Source organism: Geotrypetes seraphini, chromosome 6, assembly GCF_902459505.1.
Source record: "Geotrypetes seraphini chromosome 6, aGeoSer1.1, whole genome shotgun sequence".
Classification (NCBI taxonomy): Eukaryota; Metazoa; Chordata; class Amphibia; order Gymnophiona; family Dermophiidae; genus Geotrypetes; species Geotrypetes seraphini.
The window spans coordinates 113127969-113142061 of record NC_047089.1 but is presented as its reverse complement, the minus strand read 5'-3'; the positions used below and the strand labels follow the sequence as shown (position 1 = coordinate 113142061).

At 44.6% G+C, this 14093-nt stretch overlaps 1 protein-coding gene across 1 annotated transcript in view; it reads right to left on the bottom strand.

Moving 5' to 3' along the window:
- The window catches only part of HERC2 (HECT and RLD domain containing E3 ubiquitin protein ligase 2), a 3346202-nt gene that overhangs the window by 1478686 nt on the left and 1853423 nt on the right, over positions 1–14093 (bottom strand). Inside the window, 1 exon segment of the mRNA XM_033948978.1 lies at positions 13609–13700. Coding sequence (XP_033804869.1) covers positions 13609–13700 — 92 coding nt within the window.

Sequence of the window (14093 nt, the reverse complement as noted above, 5' to 3'; positions counted from 1 at the left end):
TTAGGACGTGCCAGATGGGACAGAGTTAGTCTTGCTCTCTTTCCATTCCATAAATACTTTTGTAATTGTTTACCAATTATTTTTTCATGACGAGCAGACAACATGACAGAGCACCAATACCATGTTATACAATGCTATTTTACCCAGTAATGAAAGTGGATAGACCCTCCAATTTTCCAACTTATGAATCGTCTTTAAAACTAAAGGGTCTATATTGAGGGCATACAGTTTCGAAGGGTCTGGGGAAATAACAATTCCCAAGTACGTAATGTGTCCCGAAGCCCATGTAAGAGGAAAAGACCCCTGCGTCTGTACCTCCGGAGTCAAAGGTAACACCAGGGATTTCAGTTTATTTAACACCATTCCCGAGTATATACTAAATTCATCCAATAATTCTAATGCCCTAGGAAGAGACAATTCTGGAGATTCCAATGTTAATAAAAGGTCATCCGCATAAGCCAGTACTCTCAATTGTGAGTCTCCCTCCGGTAGGCCCAGTAAAGTATCATCCCGCAGTATAGTACGCAGGAAAGGGTCCAAATACAGCAAGAAAAGAAGTGGGGAAAGTGGACTACCCTACCGGATCCCACGAGCTATCTGAAAAACGGGTGTGCGGGTACCATTGCTGTCGGGTCAGTGTAAAGCAAATGAAGCATATCCAAAAACCAGCCATCAAACCACATATATGTGAGTACACTGAAGAGGTAGTCCCAATTGACCTGATCAAAGGCCTTAGCTGCATCCAACCCCACAAGGATCCCCGGAATCTTAGCATCGCGTGTACGCTGCACAGCAGTTAGTAGCCTACAGACATTCAATACCGAGTGTCGGTGTTTCACAAAACCCACTTGTTCCGGTACAATCAAGGTGGACAACAATGTGGCCAATCTATTAGCTAAAATTTTATCCAAATTTTTTATATCCACATTGATTAAGGATATGGGCCGATAGGACTCAACGTCCGTTTCGATTTTTCCAGGTTTAGGTATTAAGGTTATAAAGGCCTGATTGGCCCCCGGCGGGAAAGAGCCTCCCTCAAGGGCTGCTGTGTAGTATGCCTCCAAAGGGCCGCAAAGGGAAGGAAACAGAATCTTGTAAAACTCAGGTGAAAACCCGTCGGGGCCAGGCAATGTACCTCCCTTGAGCTGTGTAACCGCTCCCTGGAGTTCCTTACCCTGAATAGGGCGATTCAGTATGTGACGATCAGGCGAGGACAATCTGGGAACCCCAGCATCTGTTAAATAGTCTTCCACTTCAGGCCCTCCCCACCCTTCCCTGGATGCATAAAACTCTGTATAGTATTGAAAGAAACTATCCGCTATAGCCGGGGTAGTGGTAAGCTCTTTACCCGACGGATGTATAAGTCTAGAAATATGACGATTAGGGCGTGGAGGTTTAGTCAAATTAGCCAAAAGACGTCCCATTCTATTCCCAAAGCAGTAAAATTTAAACCTACAGTAATGGAAATAGTGCTGTGTGCGTTCATGTAATAAGGAATTCAGAGCAGTCTGCGCCGCCACCATCACCTCCCGAGATTGTGGGGAAGGATGTGCGAGATGTGTTCGCTTCAGGCGTTTATACTCGCTCTCTAAGTGTATGAGTCCTCGGGAACTATGGGCTCTGTGCGCACTAACATAGGAAATAATATCCCCCCGGAGCACTGACTTCGCTGCCTCCCAAAACAAAAGGGGGGTCTCCCGGTATTGGGAATTGAAGGTCACATAATCATCCCATTTCTGTGTGAGATATTTTTGAAAATTTGAATTTTTTGATAAATAGGACGGGAACCGCCAGGTTCCTCCCAGTACACTATCCATACTGCTCAAAATGTCAAGCGAAATAGGACAATGATCAGACACAGAAAGAGGTCCCACCTCCGAAGATTGTATCTTAGGCAAATATGTGGATGAAGTTAGAATGTAATCTATACAGGAAAATGTATGATGCGCTCTAGATTGATGTGTATAGTCCCGTTCCGTAGAGTGTAACACACGCCATGGGTCTATGAGGTCTAAGGTATCACACAAATAAGGTATACCTTTGGAGGGACCAAAAAACTGGTTAGGACCCGGGCCCGTTCTATCTAAAGTGGGATCCAACACCTGGTTGAGGTCTCCCAACAGTATCAGGGGATGAGCAGGATCACGTAACCCCTTTCCCACCAAGTTAGTAAAGAAGGAGTGATCATATTGGTTAGGAGCATATGTCATTAACAAGTTAAATGTGGAGCCTGACATAGTGACCTTACATAATAGAATCCTCCCCAATACATCTCTGTAAAGCTGTTCTACCTTACCTGGAAATCCTTTTCGAACCAACAACACTACACCTGCCTTTTTGTTCGAGGAGGACGCATAAAATACTTGTCCCACACAACCTCTCAAAAGCTTAGCATGTTCAACGTCCGAGAGCCTTGTCTGCTGCAAACACGCCAGATCAGCTCTATGATGTTGAAGACGTTGGAGGATCTTACTTCGTTTAATAGGGGAAGAGATGCCACACACATTCCAAGAAAGTAGTCGAAAAGTGTGGGGACTCATGTAAATGAGAGAAAACCACTAATTGCCCAGTTCCACAAACAGACTCTCCCTGGCTCCCAGCCAGACCGGGGAGAAGCCAATAACATACAGTTCTTGCATATAGGAATATTAAGCATACAGGAAATACTCTCAAGGTCTGCACTGGTATGGTACAAACTGATAGTGGCAACCATTCCTACCCCCCCCCAATCCTGCTCGAGGGCCCACTCTGTGTACCCTTTCAAAGCGAGCCGGGCCCAGAGAAGATGGCATAGGGAGTTCACTTGCCAACCAGGACTCCACCACAGAGAGAAGCACCGTGTCCGAAATTGTTTCAGGTAAGCCAATGAAACGCAGATTTCCACGGCGGGACCGATTCTCCAGATCTTCAATTTTATCTTGGCAAAAACGGAGCTGGTTGGAAAGGGTGGCCACTGTTGATTCCATTGATATGGCCCCATCCTCCACCACCGAAACCCGCGTCTCCAGCTCAGTCACTCTCGTGGAATTATCTTCCAGTAATGATTCCAGTTTAGTCAATTGAGCTGATATTAACTCCATTTGCGGCCCCAGCGCCTGCAAAATAACCTGCTGTAGTTCCGTTAGCATGTCCGGGGTAAAAGTCGCCGCCGGCACGTCTCCACGAGGCACGGCCGCCATCTTGTCTTCGCCGGGACGCGCCTTCTCCCGTTCTTTCTTGGCAGATTTTGAGGCCATGGGAACCGCTGTGTGAGCCAGATACCTGTCCATATAATGTAAAGTATATTCGCTGCCAAAGGGGATTAATTGCGCTCGCGATTATGCGTTGATGTTAGCTGCAGGAAGCGCAGGGCTCCGGAGCCGATCGAGTGTGCAGCCGACCAGCTCACAGCATCACGTGATCCATTGAATATTTTTTTAAGATAACCATAATAACTAAGACAATGTTGGAAGCTGACAAATCAGAAAGGATGTGCATTTTTCAGGCACAGTTTCTAGCCTAGGAGAACAAAGAAACTAAAAACATTTATGGTTTTATACAACACTCACTCAAATAAAAGTCAGATGAATTAGATATTTACCTTCAGTGTCATTTATTCATAATAAAATGGTGTAGTCCCTTATAATACTTCAGTTTAGGAATCTTCAAAAACTCCACTCATTGGAAATATCTTTTTGTATGTTTCAGGTCTGCAAATGAACCACTAAATGCTAAGCACACATGCACACTCTTACTTGCGTGTTCCCTGATCTGTATGTCCGTGGCAGGTAAGAGTACGCATGCACGCTTAGTGTTCTATTCTAGGAAATACGACCGCCGGCAGGTAACACGCTGCGACCCCCCCCCCCCCAACCCTACCGGGCACACCCGGAACCTCTGTTGACCCTCCCAGCCGAACCTCCCACCGCAAGACAAACACAAACCTCCCAGCTCCAGCAGCGGCCGAGACACAGTAAACACGCTGCTTCGCGTCCTTCTACTGCCCTGATTTCCTCTGCCGTGTCCCTGATGACATCATCAGAGACACGGCAGAGGAAATTAGGGCAGTAGAAGGCCGCAAAGCAACGTGTTTACTGTGTCTCAAACGCTGCTGGAGCTGGGAGGTTTGTCGGCCGTCTAGCGGTGGGAGGGTCGGCTGCATGGCGGCAGTAGTGGTGGGGGGTTAAATGGAAACATGCTGCTCAGTGGAGTGGGAGGGAGGCAGGCAGGCTGGCTTCGAGGGGGGGTGGGGGGTGGGACAAAGTCTTGAAGATAGTGATGGGGACATAGGAAGGAGGCACTGGGGGCAGTAAGGACACAGGCACTAAGGACATAGGAAGGAGGCACTAGGGACACTAAGGACATAGAAGGAACTGAGGGCACTAAGGACATAGGAAGGGGCACTAAGGACATAGGGAGAGACACAGACAGAAAAAATGACAGACAGACAAGCAGCGTCCAAGAAGAGAGAGTCAAAGAAAAACCCCCAGACGGGCTTAAACACTAGTATAGTAAAAATTTTCTCCATGATTACGATCTCTAATAATGAGCCGCATCGACAGGATCATCGACAGCGTGGAAGAGGAAGATACGGCGGTGATGATTCACGTGGGGACAAACAACATGAGCAACAGGAACTACAGCAGGGAAAAACTGAAGGACCAGTTCCACATGCTAGGAGGGAAGCTGAAGAACAGAATACCGAAGGTAGAATTTTCAGAGATCCTGCCGGTACCCAGGGCCAAAGAGAAGAGGCAGATGGAGCTGCAGGCAGTCAACACATGAATGAGGCGCTGGTTTGAAGAAGACGGATTCCACTTCATGCACAACTGGACGACGTTCTGGGGGAAGAGCAATCTATTCAGAAAGGATGGACTTCACCTCAGCGGAGACTGAACGAAGCTACTTGCAAGCAACACCAAGAGAGAAATTGAGAAGTTTTTAAACTAGGAAGAAGGAGAAAGCTGACTGTCAACCAAGAGTTGATGGTTCGGGAACCGGTATACCCAGAGGATACCATGCAGGAAGATAACAGGGAAGACTCACCGGATCATAGGCAAGACAGAAATCCTGATGGATTGAAAGGGACACAAGAAGGAAGGAAATGCAAGGAAGTAACAGGTCGCAAACTCAAGTGTATGTCTACGAATGCAAGGAGCCTAAGGAATAAGATGGGGGAATTGGAAGCTATGGCACAAAAAGATAACCTTGACATCATCGGCATCATGGAAACATGATGGAACGAGGAAATCTTCTGGGACACTGTGCTACCGGGATACAAGCTATACTGCAGAGACAGAGTAGGTCAAAAGGTGGGGGTATTTCCCTACACATCAAAGAGGGAATTGAGTCTACTGGAGAGAACATGCCAGAAACGAAAAACAAGATAGATTCTCTATGGGCCAAAATTCCGGGAACAAATGAAACGGAAACAAAGGTCGGCTTCTACTACTGACCCCCAGGGCAGTTCGAAGAAACTGATGGAGAAATGACGAATTAAATGCAACAGTAAGGGAGACAACACAGTTATCATGGGTGACTTCAATTATCCAGGGACAGACTGGAACCTAGGAACCTCTGGCTGCAGTAGGGAGACCAAGTTCCTGGATGCTGTAGGCGATTGCTTCCTGGAACAACTTGTCAAGGAAAATATGAGCGGAAATGCAATTCTGGACTTAATTCTAAATGGACTATGAGGACCAGTGGAAGGTGTTCAAAGAGAAGGGACGCTGGGAAGCAGTGATCACAATATGATCCACTTCGACCTTGGCACAAGTGCAAAACATCGATCCAGAACGATGGCCATGGCACTGAACTTCTGAAAAGGGAATTACGAATGGATGAGACTCATGGTGGGGAAGAAGATTAAGAAGAGGATAACCACTGTAAAAACCCTAGAGCAGTGTTCTTCAACCTTTTTACACCCGAGGACCAGCAGAAATAAAATAATTATTTTGTGGACCGGCAAACTGCAAAGATTGAAATTAAAAAAAAAAACATTTCCGCCCCATCTCCACAAGCTCAGTCCCCGCAAACCATCTGTTCCCATCCGCCCAATCCTCAGTTATAATTTTTTATTGAACGTATTTTATTAAAGTATAAAAAGAAACAATATTCTGTACAATTGTCATTTTATAAATACAAATATACAGAACAAGGACCAACAAAACCCCTGTCTCCCCCCCTTCACATATATCCCTTCTACTATCAAGAAAACTGAACAAGCCAAGTTATTACAGAATGCTACAGAGAAATGTCATGATAACAGAATACTGCAGTCACACATGACAGAAATAGTGTTAGGGGAGTGCCCCCTGGTCAGAGAGAGCCATAACCTAGCTGGAAGCTAAAGAAGCACTGCCTGGGCTTTGCAGTCCCCAGTTATGTCTCTAGCAGGATATATATTTCAAATCTGATATATTCTAATGACAAAATAGAAATAAAATTATTTTTTCTAACTTTTGTTGTCTCTGGTTTCTGCTTTCATCTTCTTGTCACTCTTTTCTTTCCAATGTCTGCCCTGTCTCTTCAATCCAGCATCTGCCCGTTCCATCCACTGTCTGCCCTCTCCCCCTTCCATATGTATCTGATTTCTTTCTATGTCCCTCTCCCCTTTCCATCCAGCCTGTGTCTCCTCTCTCCTTTTTACATTATTCATTCCAGCTTCACTGCTTTCTTCATTTTTATCTCTCCTACACCAGATCTAGCATCTTTATCCCTCTCTCATTTCTCTGCTGACCCCCTTTCCAGCATTAATCTCTCTCTACTTTCTCATTCCTCTGTCTCTCCCATTTCCCTCATCTGATCCCTCCATTCTACCCTTACCCCTGACCCCTTCCCTCCTGTAATCTCCCTGCTAGCTGTTTCCTTCCTTTTTTCCCTTCTCCCTTCCCCCATATCCAACATTAACTCTCTTCCCATCCCATTCCCTCCTCCCCTCCCAGCAGCATCTCTCCTTTTTCCTCCCTACAGGTCTAGTAGCAGCTCTCCCTTTATTCAGCAGCTTCCCAGCCTCCAATAGTGGTTTCCTCCCCTTCCAGCAGCTCTCAGTACTTGCCTGCAGCAGTGATTTACTTAGGCAGCCTTGGGTCCGTTGCCCCATCTGAGGAAAGAGGAAGTTGCCGAAGTGAATCAATGCCCTGGCAAATGTGAGAGCTGCTGGGAGGGGAGACAGCCACTGTCAAAGGCTCCCCATGATCTTGCTCCTGTGCGCCCTGCACATTTGTGTTGCACTACAGGCCCTGCCGCCCAAGACGAGCCAGAGGCCCCTACCCACTGCTGAGTCTCCAAGAGTTAGCGGCCCGCATATAGGAAAGTTCAGGGCCAGCGCCGCACCACTCGCTTACCCGTGGATACTGTCAACAACCCAGTGGCAGCCAGCCACATGGGCACAACCCGCTGTACCTAGAGGCACCCTCTCAACCGCTGGGTGCATGCACGCATTTTGCACGTGGGCGGACACTCAGCACAGACGCTGCCGATGGCACCCCCCCCCCCCGTACACGCTGACCATCTACCTGCACCTGCAGCTCTCTCCCTTCCACCTGCACCTTCCCTGCGGCACTCTTCGGTGACACGGCAGGAGCAGTGATCAAGACAGACTTCATTGATGTCGGGGCATTCTCTCTCTGAGTTGCGCCTATTTTGTTTCAACTTCCTGTTTCCGCATAGGCAAGACTCAGAGAGGAAATACCCCGACATCGGCAGCCTGTCTAGATTGCCTGAGGATGGGTGGAACAGGAGATTTCCGCCAACACCACCGGAGCAGGAAATTTAACCGTGTCGATCTCGTCGGCCCTGCGCGGACAGGCAGGAATTTTCTGCGGACTGGTACTGGTATGCGGCCGGCGGTTGAAGAACACTGCCCTAGAGCAAGCATGGTCCCTTTTTAAGGACACAGCCACCAAGGTGCAAAATCTATTTATACCACGTATCAACAAGGGATCTAAGAGGAAAAAGAACAAGGAACCGGCTTGGCTCACTGTAGCGATGAAGGAAGTGATCAGAGACAAGAAGACTTTGTTTAAGGAATGGAAAAGGTCAAAAATGGCCAAAAACTGGAAAAAGCACAAACAACATCAAAGCAGGTGCCATAAGGTGGTAAGAGGGGCCAAAAGAGACTACGAGGAAAAAAAAGCCAAGGAGGCAAAAAACTTCAAGCCGTTCTTTCGATATATTAAGGGGAAACAACATGTGAAGGAAGTGGTGAGGCCTTTGGATGACCATGGAATAAAGGGAGTGCTAAAGGAGGACAAAGCCATCGCCAACAAACTGAACACATTTTTTACATCTGTATTTACCGAAGAGGATATACACAACATACCGGAAGGCGACAGGCTATACACAGGAAATGAAAACAGAAAACTAACAGGGCTGAAAGTCATTCTAGAAGAGGTATGCAGGCAGATTGATAGGCTTAAAAATGATAAATCCCCGGGACTGGATGGCATCCATCCAAGGGTAATCAAGGAATTGAAAGGGGCTATAGCTGAACTGCTTCAACTGATAGCTAATCTGTTGATCAAATCAGGAAGGATTCCGGAATACTGGAAAGTGGCAAATGATACACCAATCTTTAAGAAAGCTTCGAGGGGAGATCCGGGAAACTACAGACCAGTGAGTCTGACCTCAGTACCGGGAAAGATGATAGAGGCGCTGATAAAGGACCGCATCATTATCACCTTGACAGACACAATCTGATGAGGACCAGCCAGCATAACTTCAGCAAAGGAAGATCTTGCTTGACGAACGTAAGGAAGTTCTTCTTCACCCAGAGAGTGGTAGAAAACTGGAACGCTCTTCCGGGGTCTATCATAGGGGAAAACACCCTTCAGGGATTCAAGACAAAGTTAGACAAGTTCCTGCTGAACAAGAACATATGGGCTAGAGTGAGTGGACTGCTAGGCACGATGGACCACTGGTCTGACCCAGCAGCGGCAATTCTTATGTTCTGCACTTCTTCGAGGGAGTAAACAGGCAGATAGACAAGGGTGACCTAGTCGATATTGTATATCTGGATTTTCAGAAGGCGTTCAACAAGGTCCCAAATGAACGAGTACTTCAAAAAATTGTGAGCCATGGAATCAAGGGTGAAATACTCACATGGATTAAAAACTGGCTGGTGGATAGGAAACAGAATGTGGGGGTAAATTGACAATACTCAAACTGGAAAAGCATCACAAGTGGAGTACTGAAGGGTTTGGTACTTGGACCCGTGCTCTTCAACATATTTATAATGACCTGGAAATTGGTACGACGAACGAGGTGATTAAATTTGTAGACAGTATGAAGTTATTCAGAATAGTGAAAACACAAAAGGATTGTGAAGATCTGCAATGTGACAAACACGCTCGAGAAATGGGCTGCGACATGGCAAATGAGGTTTAACATGGATAAGTGTAAGGTGATGCATGTCAGTAACAAAAATCTTATACACGAATACAGGATGTCCGGTGCAATACTCGGAGAGACTCCCCAGGGAAGAGACTTGGGAGTACTGGTCAACAAGTCAATGAAGCTGTCCGTGCAATGCACGGCAGTGGTGACAAGGACAAACAGAATGCTAGGAATGATTAAGAAAGGGATCACAAACAGATCAGAGAAGATTATCAGGCCGCTGTACTGGGCCATGGTACGCCCCCACTTGGAATACTGCGTCCAGCACTGGTCGCCGTACATGAAGAACACAGTACTACTCGAAAGGGTCCAGAGAAGAGCGACTAAAATAGTTAAGGGGCTAGAGGAGTTGCCATACAGTGAGAGATTAGAGAAACTGGGCCTCTTCTCCCTTGAAAAGAGGAGACTGAGAGGGGACATGATCGCAACATTCAAGATAATGAAGGCAATAGACTTAGTAGATAAAGACAGGTTGTTCACCCTCTCCACGGTAGATAGAATGAGAGGGCACTCTCTAAAGTTAATAGGGGATAGATTCCGTACAAACGTAAGGAAGTTCTTCTTCACCCAGAAAGTGGTAGAAAACTGGAACGCTCTTCCGGAGGCTATTATAGGGGAAAACACCCTCCAGGGATTCAAGTCAAAGTTAGACAAGTTCCTGCTGAACCAGAATGTACGCAGGTAAGGGCTAGTCTCAGTTAGGGCACTGGTCTTTGTCTTAAGGGTGCCATGGGAGCGGACTGCTAGGCATGATGGATCACTGGTCTGACCCAGCAGCGGCAATTCTTATGTTCTTAAAGGAACCTACCATGCAGTGAAAGACATACTTTTGTTCTGGATACCATTCAGATGCCAATCTGTAGGGTCACCATATTTGTGAAGACAAAAAAAGAGGACACATGACCCTGACCCTGACCCACCCCTTTGCTAGGCGGCTGCTGGCTGCGTTCAGTCAGTGCCGCCACAAGCTATAATAATTGCATCATGTGCAACTTTCCCTTTGTGGCACTCCCCATCCTTTCTTGTGCAGCTCTTACCCTCTCTCCTATGATATATTAGTTTCAGTTTTGAGCTCCGCATTTTATTTAGAATTAAAAATACAATTCTTTTTTCTACCATTGTTGTTTAGCTGTCTAATTTTTCTAATCATGTTGGTCCCAATTTCTGTTTTCTTTTTTCCTCTGTCTTCTCAATTCTCATGCCAGGTTTTTGTGTCCATTTGACATTTTTCTTTCGCCTCCTGTCTGCTTCTTCTGTTCTCTAACATTGTTGTTTTTTTCCCTCTTAGTGTTCTTTTTTTTTAAATTTATTTATTTATAATTTTTCACAAATTGTTTAACAACAATCTAAAGAAATTAACAATTGATAAAGAAAATAATTATATTAAATTATATATAATAATTCCACATATATGACTAATCAGAGTCCACATATTGAAGAGAGAGTCCATCACCTCCAAGGGAAGTTGGATCTAAAAGAAAAGAAAAACTCATACAAATTTACAGAGTGCGGTTGGATTTAACCATCTGCCTGGATAGAGGACTGTATGGAAGGATCTGGAGCTCTAGACTCCATCTTACCCTCTAAAAAGAAATTTAATTGGTCAGGATCATAAAATATATATCTAACATTCTGGTAGGTAAGACAGCATTTGCAGGGAAAGCGTAACTGAAAGGTTGCTCCCATATTCAAAGTTAACTGTCGATATGCCAGGAATTTCTTCCGTCTGGCTTGCGTCAATTTTGATACATCAGGAAATATTGAAACTTTGGAGCCGTGAAATTCCACATTCTCAGTCTTATAGAATAAACGGAGAACTGCCTCTTTATCCTGAAGAAAAACAAAGGTTACCAGTAAAGTTGGTCTAACAATTATTTCTTCTTGAATTGATGTTTCCAGCATACCAGTGAGATCCAAGTCTCCTGATACAATCCCTTTGCTTTTCTCTTCTTTGGGAATATTCAAATAGTATAGTTTTTGGAGCGGTGGCATATTATTTTCAGGAAATTTCAACACTGATTGTAAGAAGGAATTAAATAAGTCTCTTGGAGTTTGAAATTTGGATACCGGAAAGTTCAACAGTCTAAGATTTAAATTTCTATTTGCATTTTCCAAATTTTCCATTTTTCTAACCAACAAAGATTTTTCCTTCAAATGTAAATTCATAGAAGCCTTTATTTCTGACACTGATTTTTCCAAATTGTCCGTTCTATTGGACTGCTTTTGGAGTTTCTCTTCCAAAGTTTTAACTTGTAAATTAGTATTCTGTGTTGAAGAAAAAAAGTTGAGAGCATACCTTATGTATTGATTCAAGTCCACTCCAGATTGCTTCCATATCGATGACTTCAGGTCTTACTAGAGGAGGGGGGAAAGATATTCCGGGAATTACCCCATTAGCTCGCTGCTCCTCTGTCCCTGCTTCCTCACCAGCAACTGCTCTTCCGTTCTCCATTGTCGACTGCAAGAGAGTCGGCAAGCCGTGGAATACTTCCAGGGTCAGGGGTGAGTTCAGCAGCGTCAACGGAGAACTCGTCTCCGGCGCCTCCTGCGCTGCCGACGGTATCCCCGACATCCTCCCGGGCCGCGGAGGAGCACCAGGACCCATAGGGCTAAGCAAAATTTTGCTCTCCAAGACCGAGGTCTGCCCCCCTCGGTCAGCGGATATGCCCGATCCAGCCGGTGTGGCATACGCTGTAATTGCCACTTGTCTCGCCGTTGAAGTACCAGATGAGGCTGGAAGAACGCCTCTCTGTTTGCCTCTGCGCTTAGGCATAATTAAGGTAAAAATTTTTTTAAATGAAATAGAAATCACCAAGCCAAGCAGGAGCAGCCTTCAAGGGTGACTCACTCCGTCGCCATCTTGGATCTCTCCCCTCTTAGTGTTCAATTTATTTTTCCCTCTTTCTTCATTCATTCTTACTATACAATGTTTAATGTCCCTCTTTTTTTATTTATTTATGCAATTTTCAAATATTACAAGTTTACACTTGATAAAGAAAATAGATAACACTTGAAAATCTCCTATAGCAATTAATTAAGGCAATAAATTATATCTCTATATTAACCTCAATTTAAGGAAAAAAAGAAATAATTAGAGAAGAGACAAGATTACAGAAATCTTGGAGGATTAGAGGACAACTTAATTTCAAAACAGAAATTTTCCTTTTTCAGACAATTTAGTTAACATTCTTATATCGCGGGATTAATATCACAATCAGAGAGGGTGGATACAGCTATAGGAACTGGAGGTTGCTTTGAATCTAGGAAATTCTTTAAATGATCTGGGTCCAACTCAATGTCCCTCTTTTTACTGTTTACCATATAGCTTTTTATTTTTTTTCTCTCACACCAGACTTCTCATTCCTGTTTCTCATATTCCACAATCTCTAACTTTATCCTCTGCTCCCTTATATTCAGCCTGCCCTCCTCTCTCTCTTCCCACTTCCATCCAGTATGTCACCCCTCTCTCTCTCTCTCTTTGGTCTTCTATCCAGTGCTTCCCCTCTGTCTTTCCCCATCCTTCCATCCAACATGTCCCTTTTTCCTCTCCTTATTCTTCAATTTAGCATGCCCCTTCCCCATCATTCCATCAAGCATATCCTCTCTCTCCCCATCCTTCCATCCAGCATCTTATTTCTGCCCTATTTTCTATCCAGCATCCCCATTCTATCCCTTTTCCGTTCAGGGTCCCCCTTTTCTTTCCCTTCTCTCCATTTAACATGACCCCCTCTCTCCCCTTCATCCTTCCATCCAGTGTCTTTCCATTCTTCCTACTCTTTGATCCAGTTCTCTTCACCACCCTCTTACCCCTTCCTCTTCCTGTGATCCATCCTTGCCTTCTGTTCCCTCCTGCTGATGCTTCAGATGTGGGACCGCTTTGCTGAGGTACACACTGTTAGATGTATCAGTGCTCTATCCCTTCTGACGTTAATTCCTGAACTGGGGCAGAGGACAGTCACAGCATGCACTTCAGCACAGCAGCCCCCACACCTATTTCTTGCCGTTGCCAAAATCTGGACAAAAGCAAAAAAAAAAAGCCACTCAAACACCTGATGGACATGTCTGGGAAAACCCACACATCTGGTAAACCTACAATCTGAAGAAACCTAATTCTGAATTCTGCAAAGTGTCATCATGAAAATGGCTGTACAATAATTTAGTTCCTCTTACTCTGGCAATAAAAGTAGGCTATCTGAAAACATTTTACATTCTTCATGACAAACATCTACTCACCTCTTTGCAATCATTTAGAAGAAGCACAGTTGTATCTGTTGGAATAATATTCACTGCTTTTAATTCTATGAGGTTATTTAGAGAATTTCCACCTATAATAAAAATAAAAGAAGGCATAGCATTCAATATGTTATTATTAGGGTTCTTTTTTTACTTAAAGCACTTAAATACCAAAGTTATTGAAACCAGTTTTTCAGTGTGGTTTCTAAACTAATAAGCAATAAAAGTCACAAAAAATGTATTTGAATTGTTTTTCCCATTATTATTTATTTATAAAAAAATTTATATACCGCATACAGAGAAGAGTGATAATGAGAGGCTAGAGAAAAGAGGAGACTGAGAGGGGACATGATCGAAACATTCAAGATATTGAAGGGAACTGACCTCGTAGAGAGAGATTATTCACCCTCTCCAAGGTGGAAAGAACGAAAAGGCATTCTCTAAAGTTAAAAGGGGATAAATTCCGTACAAACGTAAGGAAGTTC